This window comes from Bombina bombina, chromosome 8, assembly GCF_027579735.1.
Source record: "Bombina bombina isolate aBomBom1 chromosome 8, aBomBom1.pri, whole genome shotgun sequence".
In the NCBI taxonomy this organism is placed as follows: domain Eukaryota; kingdom Metazoa; phylum Chordata; class Amphibia; order Anura; family Bombinatoridae; genus Bombina; species Bombina bombina.
The window spans coordinates 113,719,155-113,736,654 of NC_069506.1; the positions used below are offsets into that span (position 1 = coordinate 113,719,155).

At 41.2% G+C, this 17,500-nt stretch overlaps 2 protein-coding genes across 2 annotated transcripts in view; one reads left to right on the forward strand and one right to left on the reverse strand.

Moving 5' to 3' along the window:
* Positions 1-17,500, forward strand: part of ACAP3 (ArfGAP with coiled-coil, ankyrin repeat and PH domains 3) — a 302,744-nt gene that overhangs the window by 174,407 nt on the left and 110,837 nt on the right.
* LOC128638524 (EEF1A lysine methyltransferase 3-like) lies at positions 11,101-11,878 on the reverse strand. The gene has a single exon (XM_053690526.1). The coding sequence runs from the start codon at positions 11,773-11,775 to the stop codon at positions 11,101-11,103; it is 675 nt and encodes a 224-aa protein (XP_053546501.1). The 5' UTR covers positions 11,776-11,878.

Genomic DNA, 17,500 nt, shown 5'->3' on the forward strand with positions numbered 1-17,500 from the left:
GCAGTAGTAGCAACTGGTATCAGGCTGTCATGTATGTATATTTACACTTCAGTATTCTGGGGAATGGCACTTCACTGGGATAATACTGTATGCATAAGACTTTAGCCTAATTTGCAGTGACTAGCAACAGGCTTTCTAATGTCATTTCATTTATTTGATGTTAAACGTTTTTGCTGGCATGTTAAATCGTTTAATTTTCTGAGGTACTGGGTGAAAAAATGTTTTGGGCACTGTTTTTTTCCACTTGGCAGTCGTTTTATTTAATTTAAGACAGTTTACTGATCTCCCTCACTGTTGTGTGTGAGGGGGAGGGGCTTATTTTGGCGCTTTTGCTACGCATCAAAAAATTCAGTCAGAAGTCTCTTGTCTTCCCTGCATGATCCGGTTGGTCTCTACAGAGCTCAGGGGTCTTCAAAACTTATTTTGAGGGAGGTAATCACTCACAGCAGAGCTGTGAGGTTGTAGCTGACTGTGATAAAAAACGTTTATTTCTGTACTTTTTTTCTGCTATCAGGGTTAGTTATCCATTGCTAATGGGGGCAATCCTTTGCTAAAATTGTGTTTTTACCGGAAAAGATTTGATGTTATAGTTTCTCAGTTTATTATTTCTCAACTGTCATAACTTTTTTCTGTGCTTCTTAAAGGCACAGTACGTTTCATATTATTGTAAATTACTTTGAAAAGTATTTCCAAGTTGCTAGTTTAATTGCTAGTGTGTTAAACATGTCTGACTCAGAGGAATATCTCTGTGCTATATGTGCTAAAGCCAAAGTGGAGCCCAATAGAAATTTATGTACTAATTGCATTGATCCTACTTTAAATAAAAGTCAATCTGTACAAATTGAACATATTTCACCAAACAACGAGGGGAGAGTTATGCCGACTAACTCGCCTCACGTGTCAGTACCTGCATCTCCCGCTCGGGAGGTGCGTGATATTGTAGCGCCGAGTACATCAGGGCGGCCATTACAAATCACATTACAGGATATGGCTAATGTTATGACTGAAGTTTTGGCTAAATTACCAGAACTAAGAGGTAAGCGTGATCACTCTGGGGTGAGAACAGAGTGCGCTGTTGATAATAGGGCCATGTCTGATACTGCGTCACAGTATGCTGAACATGAGGACGGAGAGCTTCAATCAGCAGGTGACGGTTCTGATCCCAATAGAATGGATTCAGACATTTCTAATTTTAAGTTTAAACTCGAAAACCTCCGTGTACTGTTAGGGGAGGTTTTAGCAGCTCTAAATGATTGTAACACCGTTGCAATCCCAGAGAAATTATGTAGGCTGGATAGATACTATGCGGTACCGGCGAGTACTGACGTATTTCCTATACCTAAGAGGCTTACAGAGATAATTGCTAAGGAGTGGGATAGGCCCGGTGTACCCTTTTCCCCCCCTCCTGTGTTTAGAAAAATGTTTCCAATAGACGCCACCACACGGGACTTATGGCAGACGGTCCCTAAGGTGGAGGGAGCGGTTTCTACTCTGGCTAAGCGTACCACTATCCCGGTGGAGGATAGCTGTGCCTTTTCAGATCCAATGGATAAAAAATTAGAGGGTTACCTTAAGAAAATGTTTGTTCAACAAGGTTTTATATTGCAACCCCTTGCATGTATTGCGTCTGTCACGGCCGCGGCCGCTTTTTGGTCCGAGTCCCTGGAAGAGACTCTTGACTCAATAACTATAGATGAGATTTCAAACAAGCTTAAGACACTTAAGCTAGCTAATTCATTTATTTCGGATGCCGTAGTACATTTAACTAAACTTACGGCCAAGAATTCCGGATTCGCCATTCAGGCACGCAGAGCACTGTGGCTAAAATCCTGGTCAGCTGACGTTACTTCTAAATCTAAATTACTTAACATACCTTTCAAAGGGCAGACCTTATTCGGGCCCGGGTTGAAGGAAATTATCGCTGACATTACAGGAGGTAAGGGCCATGCCCTGCCTCAAGACAAAGCCAAACCTAAGGCTAGACAGTCTAATTTTCGTTCCTTTCGGAATTTCAAAGCAGGAGCAGCATCAACTTCCTCTGCACCAAAACAGGAAGGAGCTGTTGCTCGCTACAGACAAGGCTGGAGACCTAACCAGTCCTGGAACAAGGGCAAGCAGGCCAGGAAACCTGCTGCTGCCCCTAAGACAGCATGAATTGAGGGCCCCCAATCCGGGAACGGATCTAGTGGGGGGTAGACTTTCTCTCTTCACCCAGGCTTGGGCAAGAGATGTCCAGGATCCCTGGGCATTAGAGATCATATCTCAGGGATACCTTCTGGACTTCAAATCCTCTCCCCCAAAAGGGAGATTTCATCTGTCAAGATTGTCAACAAACCAAATAAAGAAAGAGGCGTTTCTACGCTGTGTACAAGATCTTTTACTAATGGGAGTGATCCATCCGGTTCCGCGGTCGGAACAAGGACAAGGGTTTTACTCAAACCTGTTTGTGGTTCCCAAAAAAGAGGGAACTTTCAGACCAATCCTGGATTTAAAAATCCTAAACAAATTCCTAAGAGTTCCATCGTTCAAAATGGAAACTATTCGGACAATCTTACCCATGATCCAAAAGGGTCAGTACATGACCACAGTGGATTTAAAGGATGCTTACCTTCACATACCGATTCACAAAGATCATTACCGGTATCTAAGGTTTGCCTTCCTAGACAGGCATTACCAGTTTGTAGCTCTTCCATTCGGATTGGCTACGGCTCAAAGAATCTTCATGAAGGTTCTGGGTGCTCTTCTGGCGGTACTAAGACCGCGAGGAATTTCGGTAGCTCCGTACCTAGACGACATTCTGATACAAGCTTCAAGCTTTCAAACTGCCAAGTCTCATACAGAGTTAGTACTGGCATTTCTAAGGTCGCATGGATGGAAGGTGAACGAAAAGAAGAGTTCTCTCTTTCCACTCACAAGAGTTCCCTTCTTGGGGACTCTTATAGATTCTGTAGAAATGAAGATTTACCTGACAGAAGACAGGTTAACAAAGCTTCAAAATGCATGCCGTGTCCTTCATTCCATTCAACACCCGTCAGTAGCTCAATGCATGGAGGTGATCGGCTTAATGGTAGCGGCAATGGACATAGTACCCTTTGCACGCCTACATCTCAGACCGCTGCAATTGTGCATGCTAAGTCAGTGGAATGGGGATTACTCAGACTTCCTCTGAATCTGGATCAAGAGACCAGAAATTCTATTCTATGGTGGCTTTCTCGGCCACATCTGTCCAGGGGGATGCCATTAAGCAGGCCGGACTGGACAATTGTAACAACAGACGCCAGCCTACTAGGTTGGGGCGCTGTCTGGAATTCTCTGAAGGCTCAGGGACAATGGAATCAGGAGGAGAGTCTCCTACCAATAAACATTCTGGAATTGAGAGCAGTTCTCAATGCCCTTCTGGCTTGGCCCCAGTTAACAACTCGGGGGTTCATCAGGTTTCAGTCGGACAACATCACGACTGTAGCTTACATCAACCATCAGGGAGGGACAAGAAGCTCCCTAGCTATGATGGAAGTATCAAAGATAATTCGCTGGGCAGAGTCTCACTCTTGCCACCTGTCAGCAATCCACATCCCGGGAGTGGAGAACTGGGAGGCGGATTTCCTAAGTTGTCAGACTTTTCATCCGGGGGAGTGGGAACTTCATCCGGAGGTCTTTGCCCAAATACTTCGACGTTGGGGCAAACCAGAGATAGATCTCATGGCGTCTCGACAGAACGCCAAGCTTCCTCGTTACGGGTCCAGATCCAGGGATCCGGGAGCGGTTCTGATAGATGCTTTGACAGCACCTTGGACCTTCGGGATGGCTTATGTGTTTCCACCCTTCCCGATGCTTCCTCGATTGATTGCCAGAATCAAACAGGAGAGAGCATCAGTGATTCTAATAGCGCCTGCATGGCCACGCAGGACTTGGTATGCAGATCTAGTGGACATGTCATCCTGTCCACCTTGGTCTCTACCTCTGAAACAGGACCTTCTGATCCAGGGTCCCTTCAAACATCAAAATCTAATTTCTCTGAAGCTGACTGCTTGGAAATTGAACGCTTGATTTTATCAAAACGTGATTTTTCTGAGTCAGTTATTGATACCTTAATACAGGCTAGGAAGCCTGTTACCAGAAAGATTTACCATAAGATATGGCGCAAATACTTATATTGGTGCGAATCCAAGAGTTACTCATGGAGTAAGGTTAGGATTCCTAGGATATTGTCTTTTCTACAAGAAGGTTTAGAAAAGGGTTTATCCGCTAGTTCCTTAAAGGGACAGATTTCAGCTCTGTCCATTCTTTTACACAAACGTCTGTCAGAAGTTCCGGACGTTCAAGCTTTTTGTCAGGCTTTAGCTAGGATCAAGCCTGTGTTTAAAACTGTTGCTCCACCATGGAGTTTGAACTTAGTTCTTAATGTTTTACAGGGTGTTCCGTTTGAACCCCTTCATTCCATTGATATCAAGCTGTTATCTTGGAAAGTTCTGTTTTTAATGGCGATTTCCTCGGCTTGAAGAGTCTCTGAGTTATCTGCCTTATATTGTGATTCTCCTTATCTGATTTTTCATTCAGACAAGGTAGTTCTGCGCACTAAACCTGGGTTCCTACCTAAGGTGGTCACTAACAGGAATATCAATCAAGAGATTGTGGTTCCATCTTTGTGTCCTAATCCTTCTTCGAAGAAGGAACGTCTGCTACACAATCTAGATGTAGTCCGTGCCCTGAAATTTTATCTACAGGCAACTAAGGATTTTCGACAAACGTCTTCCCTGTTTGTCGTTTATTCTGGTCAGAGGAGAGGTCAAAAAGCTTCGGCTACCTCTCTCTCTTTTTGGCTTTGTAGCATAATACGGTTAGCCTATGAGACTGCTGGACAGCAGCCTCCTGAAAGAATTACAGCACATTCTACTAGAGCTGTGGCTTCCACTTGGGCCTTTAAGAATGAGGCTTCTGTTGAACAGATTTGCAAGGCTGCAACTTGGTCTTCTCTTCATACTTTTTCCAAATTTTACAAATTTGACACTTTTGCTTCTTCGGAGGCTGTTTTTGGGAGAAAGGTTCTTCAGGCAGTGGTTCCTTCCGTATAAAGAGCCTGCCTGTCCCTCCCGTCATCCGTGTACTTTAGCTTTGGTATTGGTATCCCAGAAGTAATGATGACCCGTGGACTGACCACACTTAACAGGAGAAAACAAAATTTATGCTATGCTTACCTGATAAATTCCTTTCTCCTGTAGTGTGGTCAGTCCACGGCCCGCCCTGTTTTTTATGGCAGGTCTATAAAAAAATTTTAAATTATACTCCAGTCACCACTGCACCCTTTGGCTTCTCCTTTCTCGTTGGTTCTTGGTCGAATGACTGGGTGTGACGTAGAGGGGAGGAGCTATATAGCAGCTCTGCTGGGTGAATCCTCTTGCACTTCCTGTTGGGGAGGAGTTAATATCCCAGAAGTAATGATGACCCGTGGACTGACCACACTACAGGAGAAAGGAATTTATCAGGTAAGCATAAATTTTGTTTTTATAAGTATTTATGTAAGAAAATAACAGTGCAAATTAACAGTACAAATCCACCTAAAATAAGAAAACAAAAATCCACCTTAAAGGATATAGGAATTCTACTAAGGATATAGAGATTCATCAATGTAATACCATCTTAAATTTGAAAGGAGACAATACCACCTTAAACTCAGAATGAATAATTGGAGGAAAACCGACTAATGAAAACTCAGGGCAGGATATTTAAATAAATGTTTAGGATATTTAGTAAATGTTCCCTTGGACATGCAGTCTTGATAAAGCCTAGTTACAGGTGAAATGCGTTGACGTTAATCCAAGGTCTTAAAGAAGACATAAACACTATTGCAGGAATCTAAGCAGTTTTATTCCAGTGGAAGTTAACACTCTGCGCAAAGTAAAAGACTACAGCGGTTATCGCTTATAACAGATGAACACATTCCATAGTGGGGGTAAAAAGAACTGGTGCCCTTTAACAACCAGCCACCTACGTGAAACCTACTGGAAATCCGAAGTTTCGGCAAAGATTTGCAACACCAAGCACTTCAGACGTGACATAGTCACACCCCAAGAGACGTTAATCCAAGGGTCTTAAAGAAGACATAAACACTATTGCAGGAATCTAAGCAGTTTTATTCCAATGGAAGTTAACACTCTGTGCAGAGTAAAAGACTACAGCGGTTGTTGCTTATAACAGATGAACACATTCCATAGTGGGGGTAAAAAGAACTGGAAGCCCTTTAACTACCAGCGACCTACATGAAACCTACGGGAAATCCGAAGTTTCGGCAAAGATTTGCAACACCAAGCACTTCAAATGTGACATATTCACACCCCAAGAGGTTAAAGGTGAGATCAAAAGCCTAATGGTCTGGAGATAGACAGCAAACGTATTGATTAATACGCATCATAAACCTACAGCTGGGACCACGGTGGGACTGGTAAAGTATCCCCACTATATATAAGAAATGTGCTCATAATCCAATTTATAGTTATATACATATATAACAGATAACACATACGGATTATAATTACAACAGATCCGCTCACTATACTTATGAACTAAGACCCGTTTAAAGCCCTAAGTCTTTTCATGAAAAATATTGCAAAGTCTTTTTTCGTATGAGCGAATTGACATTTTACATATAGCAAAGTTTGTAACAACATATTGTCGAATGGATATTTCACTTATGAACTGTTAAATTGACATCTAACTTAAAGGGCCATAATACCCAAATGTTTAAACACTTGAAAGTGATGCAGTATAGCTGTAAAAAGCTGACTAGAAAATATCACCTGAACATCTCTATGTAAAAAAGAAAGATATTTTACCTCACAAGTTTCTCAGTAGCCACATCCCATTGTAAAGGACTTCTAAGCAGCAAATTATTATGTCTGTCCCGGGACAGCGGAAGGAGCAAGCTTAAGTGCACTCTCATCTTTTTTCCCTATTCAGCTTAAGGAAGTTTACAATGAAATCTCATGAGATCACAGTAAAAGAGTTCATGACCTCAGCACTGTTGATGCTGATTGGCTGCTGTTCATTTCTTAATTTTTTATTTATTTTTTACCTGCAGCTGAGCAGCGGTTGAGTACAACTTTTTACATAGAACTTACTTTGCTGAGCTGAGGAAATTGTGAGGTAAAATAACTTCCTTTTTTACATAGAGATGCTCAGGTGATATTTTCCTGTCAGCTTTTTACAGTTATACTGCATTAGTTTCAAGTGATTTAGCATATGAGTATTATGTTCCTTTAAGGGATTTTTTTCACAACATATGAACTGTTGGATATCGAAACAAGGAAACTTTGTAACAACATAAGAACTGTTGAATATTGATTCCTTATATAAGTGAGCATTGTAACAACATACAAACTGTTGCAATATATCAAATTATTGATTGAACAACAGAAGTTTTCCGCAATTGTAAACTGGGATTATACAGTAACAAAATTGTAAGGTTGTACTAAATATACAGAACACAGCTACAGGGTGGTCATGGTGGTATTTAACCTCAAGCATTGATTATATTCTTAAGAGGAGACGTCCTCATTTGAGATTGTATATCTAGCAGATTGTCTTTTATTGCTTAGTTTTTATTTTTTGTATTTTGAATTCATGTAAGTTTTTTCTTTTTTATTATCAGATATTACATTTTTTATATTTATACTTTCTTTTTCTAACTACTTATTGCACTAAGGCTTATCAAAGGATAATGTAAGAGTTATAATATTAGAACTGTTTGATGTTTAACCCTTGCTCTCGAGTATTTTAAGTACTTGCAGCGCTGTTTATCTTATCTCTTTTGCACTTCAACCTTTAGACTAGTAGTGAGACTTTTCCTTTTAAATAGCACATAGGGTTATAAGTTTAGCGCTTGTTCTCTTTTTACATATATGCCCCTTCAGTAATGCTATTATGCTGTTGTATTGTTGAATGCATATATTTATATATTTATATATATATTTATATATATATATATATATATACCTGTGTGTGTGTATGTGTATATATATATATATATATACATATATATATATATATATATATATATATATATATATATATGCCCCCATCAGTAATGCTATTATGCTGTTGTATTGTTGAATGCATATATTTATATATATATATATATATATATATATACACCTATGTGTGTGTGTATGTGTATATCCTATATTATAAAAGACAAGAGTTTGTCTGAAGCCGTCATGCGCAGTTCAGACAAACTCTTGCCGCTGATCGCACGCGCACCCTTGGCCAGCTGTTGATACTTCGCACGCGCGCACTCTCCCACCCACTTACCATGTTTGTTAGCACTTTGACCCCCCTTGCTGCGCACGCACACTCACAAAACTGATTTGAGCACGCGCACGCGAACCCTAGCCGCCTATCACACCCTCGCACTAGCCGTTGACAACCCACTTAGCCTACTAGCCTATCACACAATGCGCACGCGCACGCGAACCCACGCGCACGCAACTAGCCTAGCCGCCTATCACACCCTCGCACTAGCCGTTGACAACCCACTTAGCAAATAGCCGTTGAAAGCAGCTGATCAGAGACAGGGGAGAGGGAGAGAGGGAGACAGGGGAGAGGGAGACAGGGGAGAGGGAGACAGGGGAGAGGGAGACAGGGGAGAGGGAGACAGGGGAGAGGGAGACAGGGGAGAGGGAGACAGGGGAGAGGGAGACAGGGGAGAGGGTGAGAGAGACAGGGGAGAGGGAGACAGGGGAGAGGGAGACAGGGGAGAGGGAGAGAGGGGGAGAGGGAGAGAGGGGAGAGGGAGAGAGGGGAGAGGGGGAGAGGGAGACAGGGGAGAGGGAGACAGGGGAGAGGGAGACAGGGGAGAGGGAGACAGGGGAGAGGGAGACAGGGGAGAGGGAGACAGGGGAGAGGGAGACAGGGGAGAGGGAGACAGGGGAGAGGGAGACAGGGGAGAGGGAGAGAGAGACAGGGGAGAGGGAGACAGGGGAGAGGGTGAGAGAGACAGGGGAGAGGGAGACAGGGGAGAGGGAGACAGGGGAGAGGGAGACGAGGGAGACAGGGGAGAGGGAGACAGGGGAGAGGGAGACAGGGGAGAGGGAGACAGGGGAGAGGGAGACAGGGAGAGAGGGAGACAGGGGAGAGGGAGACAGGGGAGAGGGAGACAGGGGAGAGGGAGACAGGGGAGAGGGAGACAGGGGAGAGGGAGACAGGGGAGAGGGAGACAGGGGAGAGGGAGACAGGGGAGAGAGGGGAGAGGGAGACAGGGGAGAGGGAGACAGGGGGACAAGGGAGAGGGAGAGAGAGACAGGGGAGAGGGAGACAGGGGAGAGGGAGACAGGGGAGAGGGAGACAGGGGAGAGGGAGACAGGGGAGAGGGAGACAGGGGAGAGGGAGACAGGGGAGAGGGAGAGGGAGACAGGGGAGAGGGAGACAGGGGAGAGGGTGAGAGAGACAGGGGAGAGGGAGACAGGGGAGAGGGTGAGAGAGACAGGGGGGGAGAGAGAGAGACAGGGGGGGAGAGAGAGAGAGGGGAGAGAGAGAGACAGACAGGGGAGAGAGAGAGAGACAGGGGGGAGGAGAGAGAGGCAGGGGAGTGAGAGTGAGACAGGGGAGTGAGAGTGAGAGAGACAGGGGGGATAGAGTGAGAGAGACAGGGGGGAGAGAGTGAGAGAGACAGGGGGGAGAAAGAGGGGAGAGAGAGAGATAGGGCACAGAGAGAGAGAGAATATAAAAATAAAAATAAACCACACGGCCCGTGTGAACGTGCTTTAGGACTAGTATATATATATATATATATATATATATGCCCCCATCAGTAATGCTGTTATGCTGTTGTATGCATATATTTATTTATTTATTTATATATATATATATATATATATATATATATATATATATATATGTGTATACATGCCTCCATCAGTAATGCTAGTATGCTGTTGTATGCATATATATATATATATATATATATATATATATATATAATGTGTGTGTGTGTATATATGCCCCCATCAGTAATGCTATTATGCTGTTGTATGCATATATATATATATATATATGTATGTATGTGTGTGTGTGTGTGTGTGTATGCATATATATATATATATATGTATGTATGTGTGTGTGTGTGTGTGTGTGTATGCCTCCATCAGTAATGCTGTTGTATTCATATATACATCACTTCAGTTTCTCTTTAAGGGGATTAATGACACTTTTTTCCATAGCTATATGGATATGACATATTTTGCTGTTGTATATCATTTTTGTAATACAGATTAGATTGGATGGGGCATAATTCTATGAGGTATACTGAGACATGAACTTTCTACACCTAATCACATAGTAGAGCTCATGCAATGTTTAGGAGGCAGAGAAGGCATAATATATAAATACAGGTAGCCCTCAGTTTACGCCGGGGTTAGGTTCCAGAAGGAATGGTTGTAAATCAAAACTGTTGTAAATTGAAACCCAGTTTATAATGTAAGTCAATGGGAAGTGAGGGAGTTAGGTTCCAGGCCCCTCTCAAAATTGTCATAAGTAACACGTAATACATTATTTTTAAAGCTTTGACATGAAGACTTTAAATGCTAAACAGCATTATAAACCTAATAAAATAATCCCACAACACAGAATATATAATTAAACTAAGTTAAATGAACAAAAAACATTTGCTAAACAGCATTATAAACCTAATAAAATAATCACACAACACAGACTTTACTTGCATTTTTTTGCAAACAGTTCTTTCTATGCATTCCAATCTGGACTAATTTATAGACAGGATTATATTGTTTATTTGAAAGCTGCTCGATAGCTCAGGTCTAGCTAGCTACACTATTTTTTTTTTCCAAATAAAATTAGTTTTATTTTTATGTAGAAAATACAAGTTTAACAGCAGCAATATCAAACAATACATGCCTTCTGTAACATTTCTAAAAAAATATATATGTGATGTATTCCAAAAAATATTTTAAGAGTGCAGGTTACTTGCAGAAAATCTGACTTAAGGCAAATGCAACTCTGCTTTGTAAACATTGAGCATCCATCTTCTTGTAGACACAAATTTGTTTCACCATAAGAAATACATTATACATCATAGAAACTCTGTTGTTTTCAGTTATAACATTGTGTCACTTTGTATATATTTATATTCTTATCTTCATTTCTCTTAACAAGTTCTGAGATAAAATATTTAGTTAACATGTCTTGGAAGAAAGCTACCGTGCCATGCTCCTGACGCATCTTAGAGGATAAGAGGACAGTAGTGTGAGGTCCACAAAGAAACTGTAATGTTTGGATAAGGAGCGGATAGGTCGCCTTCAGATACACAATGTCAGCTCCTAGGATGAAGTCGTAGTCCTGAGGGAATTGCTCTTGGTCGACACCCCATGACAGAGCACAGACATTAGGGGCATTTCTTAAAGGAATGTTTGCAGAGACATTTTTGTTTATTTGCGGCAGAGCATGTGGGAGATCTGTGAGAGTAACCTGGCCACCCAGCAAGGAAGCCAGAATGCCCACAATACCAGTTCCAGCACCAAGTTCAAGAACTTTTTTCCCCTTAAAATTTAGTTTCTGTTCTTCAAAATAACCACACAGTTCCAATGCTGCGTCCCACACGGGCGCTGCCACCCCGAGGTTGGCGCCATAGTGCTGGGTAATACGCAGTTCCTGACCGCAGAACACGTAGTGGCTTTCCTCTGTGTAGGTTTCAGAGAAAAGGGAGCTCACTTCTTGCGGCAGAACCTCGCTCAGTTCCCTCAGCGCATCCTCATCTTCCCCAGGCATAGTTACACAGCCTGTCACTCACTGGCCTCAGCTGTAATCTCTTAGGAGGCGGCACCGGATTGCACTAATATACCATTTCCTGCCAGTACAAAAGCAGACTGAATGCATGGGCTCCCTGCATAAAGAAAGGGTCATACAGGTGGATCATGAGCATGGGATCATCTGAAGACAAAAGAGGAGGGTCTACACTAATTAATTTCAGCCTGCTTGTGTGCTTGGCTTGCATATCTTTGCTGCAACACAAGTGGACAGCTCCACCTACTGGCTATTTTAATCAATGCACTGCTTCTCAATGCTTTTCAATAGCAGTCACATGACTGAAAAAAGGGTTGTTATTCTGAAACGGTATAAATTGAACCGTTGTAAACCGAGGTTCATGCAGAATAATCAAAGTAGGAACCAGAATTAAAGGGATATGGTAACGCAGAGAATAAAATGCACAAATGAATTAGACTCTGGTCTATTACACTGATGTCTCTCTCTTGCTAACTATGGAGCTGATCACAATTATCTGAAAATTATTGGCTGCAGACGAGCCGTTTTTTATGTTGACGCCATCACAATCATCTAAGTTCATTGTTTATTAGCAGCACTTATTTCATTATTGTTTCATTTAACAATTGTCCTATACTTTAACCGCTTAATGACCGGACCATTTTTCAATTTTCTTACCCTTAATGACAATGGCTATTTTTACATTTCTGCAGTGTTTGTGTTTAGCTGTAATTTTCGTCTTACTCATTTACTGTACCCACACATATTATATACCGTTTTTCTCGCCATTAAATGGACTTTCTAAAGATAACATTATTTTCATCATATCTTATAATTTACTATAAAAAAAATTATAAAATATGAGGAAATTTTTTTTAGAAGACAACCCAAAGTATTGATCTAGGCCCATTTTGGTATATTTCATGCCACCATTTCACTGCCAAATGCGAGCAAATAAAAAAAAAATCGTTCACTTTTTCACAAATTTTGTCACAAACTTTAGGTTTCTCACTGAAATTATTTACAAACAGTTTGTGCAATTATGGCACAAATGGTTGTAAATGCTTCTCTGGGATCCTCTTTGTTCAGAAATACCAGACTTATATGGCTTTGGCATTGCTTTTTGGTAATTAGAAGGCCACTAAATGCCGCTGTGCACCACACGTGTATTATGCCCAGTAGTGAAGGGGTTATTAGGGAGCTTGTAGAGACCTTGAAGGGTTAATTTTAGCTTTAGTGTAGTGTAGTAGACAACCCAAAGTATTGATCTAGGCCCATTTTGGTACATTTCATGCCACCATTTCACCCCCAAATGCGAGCAAATAAAAAAAAAAGTTAAATTTTTCACAAACTTTAGGTTTCTCACTGAAATTATTTACAAACAGCTTGTGCAATTATGTCACAAATGGTTGTAAATTCTTCTCTGGGATCTCTTTTGTTCAGAAATAGCAGACATATATGGCTTTGGCGTTGCTTTTTGGCAATTAGGAGGCCACTAAATGCTGCTGCGCACCACACTTGTATTATGCCCAGCAGTTAAGGGGTTAATTAGGTAGCTTGTAGAGAGCTTGCAGGGTTAATTTTAGCTTTAGTGTAGAGATCAGCATCCCACCTGACACATCCCACCCGCTGATCCCTCCCAAACAGCTCTCTTCCCTCCCCCACCCCACAATTGTCCCTGCCATCTTAAGTACTGGCAGAAAGTCTGCCAGTACTAAAATAAAAGGTGTTTTTTATTTTATTTTTTTATTTTTTTATTATTAATCTGTGATGGACCCCTGCCTTAGCCCCCAACCTCCCTGATCCCCCCCCCCCCAAACAACTCTCTAACCCTCCCAACCTACCTATTTGCCACCATCTTGGGTACTGGCAGCTGTCTGCCAGTACCCAGTTTTCCCCAAAAAAGAAAGGTTTATATTTTTTAGGTTTTTTTTTGTTAAACATAGCTTTTTCTGTAGTGTAGCTGCCCCTCCCCCCCCCCCAATAACCCCATCCCCCTACCCTAGCAGATCCTATTATTTTTAAAAACAAAACAAAATGTTTTCTGCCCCCCTCTCTCTTCATTGGTGTCATTGGTGTCAGTGGTTGCTCCACGCGCGCGCGCATATACACACACATGCACGCGCGCGCGCGCCCCCGCAGGCCCCCCTCCACACGCTCCCAGCATCCGGCGTGCACAAAGCACTTGCAGGAACTGGATGCCGGGGAGCGATGGGCCGCCCACCCGCCTCCCCTGTAAGCTCCCACCCACCAACGAACGGCACCATCGCTACCGGTGCAGAGAGGGCCACAGAGTGGCTCTCTCTGCATCGGATGCTTTTCAAAGGGTATTGCAGGATGCCTCAATATCGAGGCATCACTGCAATACCCTGAGAGCTGCTGGAAGCGATTGCGATCGCTTCCAGCACTCTCTTAGACAACTGACGTACCAGGTACGTCCATTGTCACTAACTGTCAGGTTTTGCAGGACGTACCTGGTACGTCAGTTGTCATTAAGGGGTTAAGGGACACTAACCCCACATTTTGGGCTTTAATGATTCAGATAGAACGTGTAATTTTAAGCAACTTTCTATTTTACTCCTTTTGTCAATTTGTCTTCGTTTTCTTGCTATCTTTATTTAAAAAGCAGGAATGTAAAGCTTAATGGTTGAGAACATGGGTTATGCTTGCTTATTGGTTTGCAAAATGTAGCCACCAATAAGCAAGCCCTTTCCAGGGTGCTGAACCTAAAATGGGCTGGCTTCTAAGCTTTAAATGCCTGCTTTTTAAATAAAGATAGCAAGAGAATGAAGAAAAAATTATAGTAGTAGTAAATTAAAAATCTGAATCATTAAAGAAAATGCTTGGGTTTAGTGTCCCTTTAACATGTGCCAGACTTGTTTTTTTTTTTTTTATCCCAATCCAAATTCTAAATCCTTAAAAACACATTTATGGGGCCATTACTTATCCAATTCAACAGCTAAAAGGTCTTGATAAGCCCTGGACACTTTGGGATTTATTATCAAGTAACCATTTTGGAATGTAAGATTAGTTTTGTATGCGTGTGTAAAATACACTGACATTTGCACTGCTATATTGCATGGCAACGTCATCAAAGCAATACAAATACTACCTGTTTGGTCAATTAAAGTTAAAAAAAATGAACAATTAACACTTTTACATTAATAAAATGAGCAAAACCAATAACCCGATGAAAACAGATGCCCACTTTACTGATAATGTTCTTATTCAATCCTCTTAGAAAGATACAACACATCTATTGTTCTGGAGCACAACGGGTTAAAGGGACATAATACTCAAATGCTAAATCACTTGAAACTGATGCAGTATAACTGTAAAAAGCTGACAAGAAAATATCACCTGAGCATCTCTATGTAAAAAAGGAAGATATTTTACCTCACAATCTCCTCAGCTCAGCAGAGTAAGTTCTGTGTAAAAAGTTGTACTCAGCTGCAGCCCAGCTGCAGGTGAAAACAAATAAAAAATGAAGAAATGAACAGCAGCCAATCAGCATCAACAGTGCTGTGGTCATGAACTCTTTTGCTGTGATCTCATGAGATTTCACTTAACTCTCATGAGATTTCATTGTAAACTTCCTTACACTGAATAGGGAAATAAGATGAGTGCACAAGGCTCATCCCTTCGGCTGTCCCGGGACAGACATACTAATTTGCTGCTTAGAAGTCCTTTACAATGGGATGTGGCAACTTAGGAACTTTTGAGGTAAAACATCTTTCTTTTTTACATAGAGATGTTCAGGTGATATTTTCTAGTCAGCTTTTTACAGCTATGCTGCATCAGTTTCAAGTGTTTAAACATTTGGGTATTATGGCCCTTTAACTGAAAATGACACCTATTTGTATCACTTAACGCTATTAAAAGGGATCACTCAACATACTGAACCTTCAGTCTCTGATGTAATCGCGAAATCTATGAAATCCCCATAAAGTTTGTTGTTATTCCTGGGCATTTGGTTTTTGGATTATGAAACTGTGAGATTAACAATGCAGATGACAATTTTATTTTTCTGGAGACAAAGATTTTGAGCTTCAGGGGTATTATCAGCAGAAGCATTTTAGATTGTGGTCACTGGAAATACTCAATGACAATACTGGCTGCTGAAAACAAATCACAATCAAAGAGAGTCCAGCACTCATATAAACCAGCTGCACGCTGCCAGGGTTCCTGCAAACCCCCAAGTAGATTCAAACAAAGAAGGCAGCAGCATAAATTTTCACCAAGTTTATTTTGGCACAAAAGCCCACAACGTTTCGGGGTATTACCCCTTAATCACGTGGATACAGAGTAGCACTAAATCACATCCTTATATACATACACAAGTGTAATCAGGGAACAATTAACAAACAGCTGATATATTTTAACCTTTTCATTTCTATTACAACCTCTAGTGGTGATTCCCTATCATTGCATCATTATTTTTCAATTCTTTAACAAATGACACATAAAGAACAAAGTACAAATTACCTCATAAAAATAGTATTTAAAAATTACACTTGTGTATGTATATAAGGATGTGATTTAGTGCTACTCTGTATCCATATGATTAAGGGGTAATACCCCGAAACGTTGTGGGCTTTTGTGCCAAAATAAACTTGGTGAAAATTTATGCTGCTGCCTTCTTTGCTGAAAACAAATGCAAGATTGTGATCAAATGAATTAAACACATAGCTGAAGTCAAACTTGGGAGCAGCAACACATCAAGTTGGATGCAGCCTATAAACCAATTAGGGCTGTATGTCTGTAGCTGGCGGTCACTGTCTGTATGCTGCTTGTAGGATGCGTAACTGTATATTCCTTTTGTTAATATAGTGGTCAAGGGATATTAAAAGGACAGTCTACTCCAGAATGTTTGTTTTAAAAGATAAATAATCGCTTTATTATCCATTCTCAAGTTTTGCATAGCCAACACCATTAACTTCACAGGAGTGAGCACAATGTTGTATATATGGCACACATGAACTAGCACTGTCTAGCTCACACATACTCAAACTTGGCCCTCCAGAGGTTTTGGAACTACATTTCCCATGATGCTCAGCCAGCATATCAGCTGGCTGAGCATCATGGGAAATGTACTTCCAAAACCTCTAGAGGGCCAAGTTTGAGGATGTCTGGTCTAGCTGTAAAATACTGTCAAAATGCACTGAGATAAGAGGCAGCCTTCAAGGTCTTAGAAAAAGCAAAAACAACAGGCAGTAACAAATTAGAGCATTTTATTTATGCATTACCATGTCCCTTTCAATATGTCTCTCTGAATATTGAGTCAATTTACAAAAAATTCATTCTGCTGTTATCACAGTCCATGTACAACACATTTTATGTGAGAGACACAAAAGTAGCAATGTGTTAAAGGGACATGAAACCCAGTTTATTTCTTTCATGATTCAGATAGAGAAAATAATTTTAAACAACTTTCTAATTTACTTCTATTATCTAATTAGTTTTATTCTGTTGGTATCATTTGTTGAAGGTTCAGCAATGCACTTTTGGCTTCTAACTGAACACATGGGTGATCCAATCAAAATTAATATATATATGCAGCCACCAATCAACATCTAAAACCTAGGTTCTCTGCTGCTTCTGAGCTTGCCTGGATAAACCTTTTAGCAAAGGATAACAAGAGAAGGAAGCAAATTAAACATTAGAATTAAATTGAAAAGTTGTTTAAAATTGTATTCTTTGTCTTAATCATGAAAGAAAAATTGTGGGTTTC

Excerpts from the sequence above, each read along its gene's own strand:
- LOC128638524 (XM_053690526.1), bottom strand. The coding sequence starts at position 11,775 with ATGCCTGGGGAAGATGAGGATGCGCTGAGGGAACTGAGCGAGGTTCTG.